The 11,808-nt window shown below is 46.1% G+C and overlaps 2 protein-coding genes across 2 annotated transcripts; one reads left to right on the forward strand and one right to left on the reverse strand.

The window, feature by feature from the left end:
- Positions 1–3,373: 3,373 nt before the first annotated feature.
- On the reverse strand, positions 3,374–3,872 carry LOC119405947 (DNA-directed RNA polymerase II subunit RPB11-a). The gene has a single exon (XM_037672771.2). The coding sequence runs from the start codon at positions 3,776–3,778 to the stop codon at positions 3,425–3,427; it is 354 nt and encodes a 117-aa protein (XP_037528699.1). The 5' UTR covers positions 3,779–3,872; the 3' UTR covers positions 3,374–3,424.
- Positions 3,873–4,175: 303 nt separating this feature from the next.
- LOC119405946 (60S ribosomal protein L15) lies at positions 4,176–11,292 on the forward strand. Its single transcript, XM_037672770.2, has 4 exons — positions 4,176–4,244; positions 5,422–5,612; positions 6,571–6,707; positions 10,964–11,292. Exons 2-4 carry the CDS (start codon positions 5,441–5,443, stop codon positions 11,267–11,269), a joined length of 615 nt encoding a protein of 204 aa, XP_037528698.1. The 5' UTR covers positions 4,176–4,244; positions 5,422–5,440; the 3' UTR covers positions 11,270–11,292.
- Positions 11,293–11,808: the final 516 nt, after the last annotated feature.

The raw sequence follows: 11,808 nt of genomic DNA on the forward strand, positions 1-11,808 counted from the left end.
ACTGTGCCATTTTTCGTCATTCTACGGAGAGCGTTGGTACCTGCTAAACGCATGCAAGGCATTATGCGCACTTTATTGATGCTGTGCCTGATGACGATGAAGAATTATGGCAGAGCCCTTTGTAATGGGTTCGAAGCATTCAACAACCTACTCGTTGCACAATTCGCATTGTGTGACGTCTGGTTACAGAAGTCGCGTTGTGCGACGCTTGGTGCTTATTTTACTCTTCTACCATGCTATATTGCATTTGCTAATGTGGTTCCTTCCCGACATGAAGCCTGTATAGGACCTTTTTGCAAAGCAGTTTCAAGCACCGGCACGGCTCAGAGGTTGAATACTGGGCTCCCACGCAGAGGGCCCAGGTTCGAACCTCGTTCCATTCTGGAATTTTTTTCTTATTTCGTTTTTTTTTCTTATTTCGAGCGATACTGGTTATGGACACCGGCGGCAGCGGACAACTACAGCGCCAAAAACGGCCGGTGAAATGATCTCATAACAGCTTTCGCTGTAAAAAAGATTGTGACTGGTAGTAGCAATGGTCTTGGGGGAGGTCATTCCGGTCTGCAGCTGCTCTATAAAAAAAATGACTAAAGCTTCTTCGTATGGACATGTGAATGGACAGCTTAAAGGGGATGACTAGGGGTGTGCAAATATTCGAAATTTCGAATATTTTTCGAATAGTGTTTGCTATTCGATTCGCACTGGAATTTTACTATCCGAACTTTCCAAAAGCAAATGCAGTCAATGTCCGATTAAAAGTGACACCAGATTTTTAATATGCTTCACCTCATTACACTCTTGTACTGCGGCAAAGCTGCCTTTCAAGCTCCGTTACGGTCGAACTTAGCCAAGCCACATTCAACGTCCGATTGAGAGTGGTCCCTAGATTTTCAATATGCTTCACTTCATCACACCCCGGTACTGCGGCAAAGCTGCCTTTCAAGCTCCGTTACGGTTGAACTTGGCCAAGAGACAACGTTTGATTAGAAGTGGTCCTTAGATTTTTTAATATGCTTCACCTCATCACACCCCGTTATTGCGGCAAAGCTGCCTTTCAAGCTCCGCTACGGTCGCAAATGTATTAACTCGAGAAAACGCTGGTTCCAACATGGAGATGAAAGATGTGGACCTGAAATTTGGGCAGGAAGTCCGAAAAATCGGAAGCCGAAGCTGTTAAGCATCCAAAATTTCAGATGTTCTTATATATCGACGTCTACGAGGCAGATTTGGAACTCCGGACTTGAAGAGAGCAGACTCTTGTCCGCCACATCAGTTGGGCTTCCACAGAAGTTGAAAGAGGAGGAGAGGCTGAGGAAATGGCATCTTTGCCTATCACGTGTAAAGTGTTGTCGGCAACACTTTGGTTGCACGAAATCATGTGCATAAATAGAATTCGGCCTCTACATTGCCTCATTCTTGATAAGACAACTATGAAACACTGCCCCACCAGTGCTTCATCAACCTAGCGAAAAGAAACACTTTCATGTTGCTATCTCATAAGAATATGCTTAGGAATACTCTCTAACCTTTTTTTCTGCAATTTCGCTTCGAAGTATTCGAAAAATGTCCTGGCAATATTCGAGAAATATTCGAAAAATATTCAACTCGATTCGCACTCACACTTCAATATTCGAATTCGCTTCGCACCCAAAATTTTGCTATTTGCACAGCTCTATTTTTCATTGTAACTGTAGCTGTAACAGGTTACTTTTGGAAACTCTGTAACACTGTTACTTTTTACTGGTAACATGCCCATGACTGACAGCTGACCACTTAACGAGGAAACGTGGAACACTCAGCGATGACAACATTGAAAAACAACTCCTGTTGAAAGCTAACGTGTAACGCTATATCACGGAAGCCACACTAAGCCTCCCAGCCATTATGCGAGCCTTCAGCCTTCTCTCTACCATGCAAGCCACAGTATAGTTCGTTGTAGTTTGAGTAAGCTTGTGTTATTGTGTTGCAGCAATAAAATTTTTAAGGAAAGTAATGAAAAAGTAATCGATTACACTTCTGTAATTGTTCAGTTACCTTTCTGGGGCTTTAACTGATCACTGTAATCAATTGCATTTTAAAGGAAGTAATTGTAACTGGTTACCTATTTTCTGTAACATGCACATGCCTGCATTCATGTTATCATGCCAATGAAACTTGATCCACGAAAGTAATTTGAACTAGAAAACTATGCCCTATGAGCTCGTAAGAGCAGTTCCTATCAGTAAAGTGAGAACATGACGCACCCCGTTCTATGGAGAAGTCTGAAAGACGGCCAACCACGTCAGTTGTGCAGCTTTTTGCCTTGATTGCAGACGCTTTTTAGTCATTTGAGTGCATCCTGCGATGTGTAGTTACTGCAAGTGGAGAAGTAACTGTTATGGTGGAGAATATTGTCATGGCCAGGTTAGAAAAAGCAGTTATTTGAGGATGTTAAATCTATGCTGCCAGTTTGGTTGTGTTAAGTTTTATTAGTTTGCTAGCACATGGAAGCAGATTAGGGCAGGATAGTTGAAAAATGAATTTAAAATAAGCTGCTGGGCATTAGTCTAATAAACCATGCATGATGTCGTAAAAAAACGTCTACCTAACAGGTCCCTAGGTTTCTGACAATATGAAGAGCGCTTTCCTTTCTAAGAAGCAAGCAGATAAGGTAGTGTTCGAGGCCAACTCTCTTGATTGCTGTACAATATTCTGCAAGGACTTGCAATAGTGAGTATTATTCTGTTCCGTGCTGTAAAGTTAAAAAAGGGCAACAGGTGAATAAAACAAGCAAAAACACTGCTTCAAAACACAAGCTTGGGTTTATTTACTTTGTCGCAAAACTGAAAAGCCAGTTAAGAGAATAGTGGTATTCTGTTTCAAGGACTGCGAACGAACATTCAAAAACAATTTTCAAAATGGCTGGCAGAACCAAAACCACCAGGAGCTTGGAAATAATTCATTGAAGCCCATTAGCTACAAGGCGAAGCAATTTATTTCTGGTTGTAGAGTCCGCAACCCATATTACGTAGTTATCTAACACTAGGCAACATTATATATCAGCCAGACAATGTCAAATGAACATGAAATGCTGCGGACAGAGGGTATCCCAAAAATGAACTTCATGCTCATGCAATCCATCAAGCTTTAATGACATGAAACGAAGGAGATTGAAGAACAAACGCAAGCTACAGACAAATCCAGTCTCGGTGGAGTAGCTGGCAACATTCAGAGCACGTTCGCAAGAGTTCTCGCCAAAGAGAGGCTGCTCTGGCACAGCGTTGAACGAGCACTCACTGACTTTGTTGGAAAAGCTTGAAACGCGCACTGGCGCAGAGTGTGCGATTCGCGCATTACACAGCAACGGAACGTGAAGCTTCTGATACAAGTCTTTCTTGATAGATTTCAGAGTCTCCCACGGTCACAGACGAGGGCGAGTCCTAATTCACTCCAGGCCGTCGTGTTTCTCTCGCACGGCTTCCTTGAAGCGCTCCTCGAGCAACGACAGCTCACTGATGAGGTCGGTGATGGCGTTGGTGAAGGCCTCCTGCGGAGTGTTGTCCGGCGTGGTCTGAACGCGCAGGATGAACTTGTGTTCCAGAGGATGGGGCACCTTGTAGCCGGCGAAGAGGACGCACGGATCCTTGAGCAACTGAGCGCGGATCATGTTGGCAAGCGTGTGGTCTTCCTTGTTGACCGTGAAGATGGCCGCGTTGGGCACCTTCGTGTCCTTCTCGATGGTCACCTTCTTCTCACCGTCGAATAGAAGGAACGACTCGAATGCCGGAGGTGCGTTCATGTCGGCGACGTTGACGTAGCGCGCGGATCAGAGGAGACGCGACGAATGGCGATGATGCCGCTATGGCTTCACTGGCTTTGACGAAAGTGATCGCAAGCAGCAACGAAATCCCGCAGAACTGCACTAGAGGTTACCAGAACCACTAAAGGAGCTTAACAACGCTACAATCCACCACCATCTCTCTTCCAAAAAAAAAAATGAAGACAGCAAAACTAATCTTGATTTAATTAAATATTAATAGTATTGAATGCAATTATAAAAAGAACTTTGCCAGCAAACTATTGAAGTGCTTATTTTAATTATTCGGCATTGTAGATAAAACTGATAAGAAGAAAGGTTGGCGAGATCCTGAAAAGCAAGCGGCCACACTGAAACAGGGTCTCGCAGATTCTCGAACAAAACGTGAGTTGCCGAGATCTCTCTATTATTTTTCTTTTGGTTCTTTTTCGTGCAGAGCGCCGGTTAGGTAAGTGTTCTTGCGTTCGTACACTTGTGTTTAAATCTCTTTAAATCCGCCTTTCACTTCGAAATATAGCTGCGTATTATAGCGAAACCTGTACGTTGTCTTTTAGTAAGTGCTATGATACCAATATTTTGCTGATTCGAAATTGTGCGACGTCTTGATGCTCTCGGACGTTACGAGACTTGGGATGCCATGTCCATCTCGTTGACTCGCTCCGTTTGTTGGAGTGCCGAAAAGCGTGACTGTCAAAGAAAGAATAATTATCGCAGACGTGTTAAGTAGGCCGTTAAGTATCTCGACAATCTGTTTTTGCATGTCGTCGGTTCCAACGCCCGCAACGCAGTGTCAACCGAATCCTTCGTTCGGCGTTGTAAAGCGGATGGCGTAGTGACCATGTGTTTCTAGCTCTGGGCTTACCTGTTTGGTTGTCCACTGGCATGCTGATCGCGGTCAGTTTAACGTCGTTACGCTTGCAGAAATAAAGGGGCGTGATGTGCTACGGATAGTCCAGCGCGATGTGTATTCGTTGAGTACGGGGGCCTGTAATGTCCTTGTCAAAACGAGTTCTGGACGTATAGTCGTGGTTGCGTGAAACTGACCGCAGCCTACATTAAGTCGTCGATGCATTGTGCAGGCGTAGTGTGTTGCAGGTCATCGTGGAAAAGTAGCATGAGGAAAAAAAAAACTGTTGGAAAGTGATACACATGGCGAAGGCATGCGGTGGACTTGCGTCTATTCCATTTATTTACTGGCATGAATGGGAACATAAGCGCTAGTGTCGTCCCCTTTCACATGCAGTCGTAGATGCAGTGTGCAGGCGTAGTGTTTTGCAGGTCATCATGGAGAAGACATGCATGTCTTTTGTGCTTGAATTTTTAATTATGCATATGCACCACCACCTAGCTTGCCATTCCGTCTTCCTTGGAAACAATGTTTCGTCATGCACCTCAAAGCATTATGTGAAATGTAGGGATCCTGGCTGAAAAGCCGACGAAGGAGATGAATAATGCCTCAGTGGCTGTGGACTGTGAAGATAAATCGGTAAACGTTAATGGCCTGTGTCGGAACTTTATATGAAATGCGAGATTGTTAAAGGGGTGCCATTTGTCACTTCACGTTCTTGCACCTATTTCTGTAGTGCATTGTGATACTTCATTGTGAAGCCTCCTCACCCTTTCAGGCGGGCCTGACAAGCAGCCATGGGGGCGTACAAGTACATGCAAGAGCTGTGGCGCAAGAAGCAGTCGGACGTGATGCGGTTCCTGCTGCGACTGCGCTGCTGGCACTACCGCCAACTCAACACCTGCCACCGGGCTCCCCGCCCCACCAGGCCCGACAAGGCGCGTCGCCTTGGATACCGGGCCAAGCAGGGTGAGTGATTTTACTCCCGTTCTGCGGACTGTGTTCAGACTAGGGAGTGACTAGGGGAGCTATTCTCGAACTGTCCATCTAGTGCACATGTCCATATTGGCGGATTGCATTCAGCTACTCGATCAAACGACTAGCTGTGACATCTCTGCGCTCTTGGCCACGTTGATGCACTGAACCCGCACAGCACACTCCCAACATTAGAAGAAAGGAAGTGGACGAAAGAAACAAACCTGACAAGTGTGTTCCTTGCATATGAGCCAGTCCCGGATGCTTGTGAGCGGTGCAATGAATGTGTACCATTCACAGAAAATTACATTTAACGAACCTTCACAGGTTTGTTAAACCTAATTCGAAGGCTAATGCGGTCACAGAATCAGAGCTAATGCACAGCCAAAAGCGGATCTTGGGAGGCTGCATTCGGTGTGTTGAATTGCATTCCATTCCTCTCATTTGCGTCCAAAGTTGTGCAAAGCTCGGTGATGTCAAAATAAACTGAAAGAAACTGAAACGGGGGACGTGCTGCTTATCAAGCTCCGGCCAATCGGCAGTGGCCGAAATAGACAGTCCACTAAATGGACACTTCAAGAATAGCTCCCCAGGAAGTCATTCGCGGAAGTCCCTGTTGTGCATGGCTGTGCCGAAATGCAGTGGGTGCAAAGACTGGATGATAGCAGATGGGTCACAAAATTTAAAGTTTCAAGTTTCAGAGACTTGTTGAAGTGGGAAGCTGTGGAAACCCCGCCTCAGTCTGAATTCTTTGAAAACAGTTCCGACATGGGTGCTTGAGCTGCTTTGTGTAGCCTCTTGCTTGGAGCAGCATCCCCAAGCACTTGATGCCGCTCTAGCTGTGTTGAAGTGTGCTTGCAATGGCTGTTCCAGCTGCTCCTGAGAGAAAGTCATTACTGTCGTGCTCTGTTTTGCCGCGTGCTGACGGATGGCGCATTGACCGTTGGTGCAGGTTACGTGATCTACCGCATCCGGGTGCGTCGTGGTGGCCGCAAGAAGCAGGTGCCCAAGGGCTGCACCTACGGCAAGCCCAAGAACCACGGTGTGAACAGCCTGAAGCCCGTGCGCAACCACCAGTCCATCGCTGAGGTGGGTGGAAGGACCACTGCTTGCTTTCTGTTATTGATCGTGATTCCTTTAACACGTGATGGACTGTGTCGTGAGGGTCTCTCGGTTAAAGGTGGCCGGGAGCGCAAGGGAAGGGGAAAGCATGAAGAGGAACTGAGGGAGAGAGCAAAGGAATGAGTTAAGGGGGGACGCGGCTTTCGTATCGCAAAAAATGGCAAAAAAAATCGATTTTCTGAAAATCAAGTTTTCAGTTTCTGGAACCCTTTTTCTATCTGATTCCAAAATATCTACACTGAAAACCACCCAGAAGTGCTTCGAAAAGTTTGTTTTGCCCTCCGAGGTGGCGAAAATTATTGTGGAAATCGCAAAAAAAAGAGCGATTTTCAAAAAATTGTAGCTCCGCGATGGCGTGACCGCGAACCAACTTCTTGGGCTTGTTCGAAAGGGCATTTCTCCGTGTTCAAATTCCCCGCTTCAGCGGGCTCCTCCATTCAGAAAGAAGCGCACAAAAAGCAAACACTGGTGAGTCGTTCCGAGGCCTCCGATTGGCCGCGTTCGCCATGTTGCCCCAGCTCGCCTCGCCATTGGTCCGATGCTCGCTCCGGGAGATCGTCGTCTGCCGATTGCACGTCGCGAGTTCACGGCTGTCGAGAATCACGCTACTTCGTGACACGTTCGCAATTGTTCTGTGTTCACGACTCGACGATCACTTAGAATATAATTACGCTTTAGTTTGGAGCTGCAAGAGGAAGTTCGATCTGATTACGATGGTGCGCCGCGCTCCTAGCGAACATCGCAAACGCGAGTCTCGGACCGACTCTAGCGTTGACTTCAGCGTCGGATTCGTGGTTAGATGTTTTGATTTCTGCTTATCAGCACTTCTGACATCGTGACGAAGGCCATCGCGGGACGACTCTTTGTACTCACGACCACGCATTACGCACTTCGAAGCAACGGGCACCACGCCTGCGCACCTACTGCTGGGAGTCGTCACTAGGCCTAACTCCGCTCACGGCGCCGTTTAGCGAGACGAACCTCGAACCTTGCGGGCAGGAACAACGCGCTAGCGTACCCGCAACTATGTGCTTCTTCGCAACATTGCTCGCCGGCATTTCGGAACCGCGGATGGGCGGATCGTCATCGTAGCTTCGCATTCGCAAATCGTCACCGAAGGCCGCCACCAAGCACATCACGCGCCGGCACCACGGACCCCGCGGCCGAGCACTTCGCGGTCAGAGTGCTGTCAATAAGCACTAGTGATGTAATTTAGACGTGCTTGGAGCCGTGCTTGGTATCGCCGCAGGCGTTTATGAATGTTCTGAAACAATGAAAGCCTCGTAGACTAGCGTTGCCGCGATCGGCCGAATGATAATACGTTTCATACGCGAAAATGGCAAAAGAACGTGTATGAAGCAGGGGGACGAATTTTTATCTGCCCGACGTGCGTCACTGAATAAACTGCTCAAAAATCCCTGTGCCACTAACGTCTTGGCCATAACTGTTTGTTATTTGGAACGAAGGCATCGGCTATCACGGTGTGAGCCATTTTCTGTCACAACAAACCTCTCTCTTTATAAAAAATATTCAATGATTAATTGTAATCAATAAGCAAGACATAATTATGCTAATGACAGCATAAATACAAGAAATATGTGTAATTATTTCAGTATATGGCCTTATTAGATTGCAATATCTTCTTTTCTGCCATGTCTATCACACCACTCCTTCATACAGAGAACTTGGTTTGAAATCCATACTGGTTTTTTGTAGATCAAAAAAAGGAGGTTATGAAAAAAGAACAAAGGCACACTGAAGAAAGGCCACATGTCCAAGAAGTGAAACACCATAAAAAAAAACCAAAGACCACAATCTTTAGGTGTTTTAGAGAAGGCCAAACTTAAACGCAGTTTTCTCAATACTGTTTTTTTGGCATGTTGCTCAGCTCGTGGAGCAGATATCTTGGCAACTACTACACAGATTTTGATTCCGTTTTTTTTTCTTTTAATCCTTGAAGTCTTGTTCACAGGATGACATTATTCTTTACCTTGCGTAGGGCATAGTTTTTTTTTGTATGTGATAATTAGTGCATGAGAAGTTCTGATGCAATACATGAAGCTGATGGGGATGTTATTTGTAAAAAAACTAAAAGGAATAGACAATTTTTAATAATGTCATCCTGTGTAGTGTTCTTTTGAGTAAAGATCAAAACCACTTGGACCTTCCTGGCACGTTTTGTTACAATGCTAGGCTTTTCACCAGCAGAGTATGTCATCAGATTATGTAACATAGTGTAATTTGAAAACTACTCGAGATATCGCAATGAAACTTCATATATAGCTATTCGAGACACTCTTCAGTGTGCCTGCCAAATTTCATTACTTTAGGTCAACAAACAAAAAAGTTTTTTCCGATCGCCACCTCCCCCCTTAAGGCCAAGACAGACGGTACGATTTTCCGTGCGATGCGACGTCCGACACGGCGGTGGGGAAATCTGAATGGTGACCTTTCATAGCATCGGACAGCCACCATTCCCTCTCCCCCACCGCCGTGTTGGCCGTCGCATCGCATGGAAAATCGTACCATCTGTCTCGGCCTTCAGACACCTGCATTCGCACTGCACAATTTGTCCCGAGCGAATTCATTGCTAGCTGGCAGAGTCAGGGCTCCTGTATATCTTACTCTGTGTTAGATTCACTGCAGGAGGCATGTGGGGGGGGGGGGGGGATTACTCTGTACGAGCAGGGGGGCTAGTTTGTACGCGTTCTGTCACAGAACGGAGGCGGGACCGAACGGAAGAACGAGAGGGAGCAAGCAGCCAATAGCTAGCTAAGGAATTCGGGAATGTTTTCAGCGCACGAAAAAATATGAAATCCTTATAGCTGAACATCAATATTATCTGACATTGTTTTTCAAAGCTTTGAACTGAAGAATGCGATTACATTAATAATTTATTTATGTTAGCATCTTGACATAGCGCTAGGTGGTGTCACAGTTTCGAGAAACTGTCGATAGTGGCGCTGCCTACCACGCTGTTTCAACCAATACTTCTAGTATTGTCCACTTGTAGTAATATTTGAACAGCGCGAGCATTTGAACCGTTATTCAGACGAAAGTGCCGCCGGAACTCCTCTTCAGTCATCACCTCAAGCGCATCTTCTACCTCGGGGCTTCATTTCTGCGTGACTGCAGCAGCCACGCAGGCGACACGAAATGGCAGGAACGAGAACGGAGACGCCATTTTCGCAAACTGTCGCAAAAGGGAGATGGCTGAATACCAGTCAGCGCGTGAAGCCGCTCTTCCTCTCCTCAGCCCACGCGCATACGTTTCGATCCAATCCAAGTCGTCCGGAGACCATTTTGTATCCATTTTTGTCGATAGAACGGGCAGAGGAGGTCGACGGAACGAGGTCTCCGGCCGTTCTGTGGCTATCACGTGACCGTTCTAGGGCTTTTACAGGCTATTCTCACGTCTTGGACCGTTAAACAATGTATATTCAATTTGAATTTGAATCGAGCCTTGACCAATCCCGTGCAGCTCAAAGAACGCTCCGCCTCCGTTCTGTGACAGAACGCTTACAAAATAGCACCCCAGGGCAACAGATTTTGAGTCCATTTTGGAATTGTGCTCTCTGTATGCTATGCAACATAAAACAAACAAAAAGAAAAAGGATTTGCTATCTCTGGAAACGTGGCAAGTTGTATGAAACATTGCAACCTTGAATATAGGATGACAAATGCTTCTTGCGAAGTGGCAAGACACATTAGAAGTCAGCAGGCAGGCTGTTGCACTGTAGTGGTTGTCATGGTTCAAGTTGGACTAATATACCGTGAAAATGACACACTTGTTGCCATGTAATTGAGAGCCATTGCTGTGGGAAAGATAGCACAACAGGGCCTGTTGCTGAGCTAGTTGGTTCATTACTTTAGAGAAATAGGTATGGCGCAAAAAGGATGGGAACGAAGTTAAGACTTGAACTGAATTGGCGGCTGTGTCTGTCAGTTCGCGTCTTCACTTCATCCTTTTTGTGCCATACCCATTTTTCTCAGATAGCTCACGTTTGTGCTCCATCAGCTTGAGAATTTTCTTCTTTCTGCAGTTTCTGAAATCTTTAGAAACATTGTTGCAATTGAACATTCCCTGTTCGGTGCTTTTTGTTTTCGTTTTAGTCTTGTGCATGCCATTGTTAATTTATTTCTCGTTCTTTTGTGTGATGGCTCTTCAGTTTGTCTGACTTGTGCCCCAGTTAACCGTGCCAATGTATTATTGGTCATTGCAGGAGCGAGTCGGCCGTCGCTGCAAGGCACTGCGTGTGCTCAACTCGTACTGGGTGGCCCAGGACTCGACGTACAAGTACTACGAGGTGATCCTGGTGGATCCGTTCCACAAGGCGATCCGTCGTGACCCGAAGGCCAACTGGATCTGCCAGGCGGTGCACAAGCACCGCGAGCTGCGTGGCCTCACCTCGGCCGGCCGCAAGTCGCGTGGCCTGGGCAAGGGACACCGTTACACCAAGACCGTGGGTGGCTCGAGGCGCGCCTGCTGGAAGCGCCGAAACACGCTGCAGCTGCGTCGCAAGCGTTGAAGCCAATAAACGGTTATTTGGCACCCTTTGTGTCGGGTCTTCCTGTCGAGAAGGCGTTGCCCATTTCTCGGCATCAACGTCAGTCTTGGTGTTGCAAGACGCCGCCAAGCTAACAAGAAAAAGAATAATCATCCCTGGATAAGGCCCAAAGAAAGCGGCATGACTTTTGTGAAGCCCCAAAGGAGCAGAAATTTACTAAGTTTTCTTTCTTGAAAATATTTTTTAATACTTATAAAAAAGTTGAACCAATACAAAGGGAAGGCAAAAGATTAACATGATTTTTTTTTTCTGCAAAAACAAATTTGTGCTACTGCGAAGGAAAGCACATAACAGTAGTATTTACTTTTTAACATAGTCTCCACCCTCGTCACTGCTCATTCGCCAGTGCCTGAATAACGTTACTTTTTGACTCGCTCAACGTATGTTTGATTTCAACAACATTATGTCATCAACAAATGCACTATTAGTGAACACAATGAACACTAAAACATTTACAGGTAAAATATGAGTAAGAGCATGACAAGTGACTCGGTGAAAAA

Source organism: Rhipicephalus sanguineus, chromosome 9 (assembly GCF_013339695.2).
Source record: "Rhipicephalus sanguineus isolate Rsan-2018 chromosome 9, BIME_Rsan_1.4, whole genome shotgun sequence".
Lineage (NCBI taxonomy): Eukaryota > Metazoa > Arthropoda > Arachnida > Ixodida > Ixodidae > Rhipicephalus > Rhipicephalus sanguineus.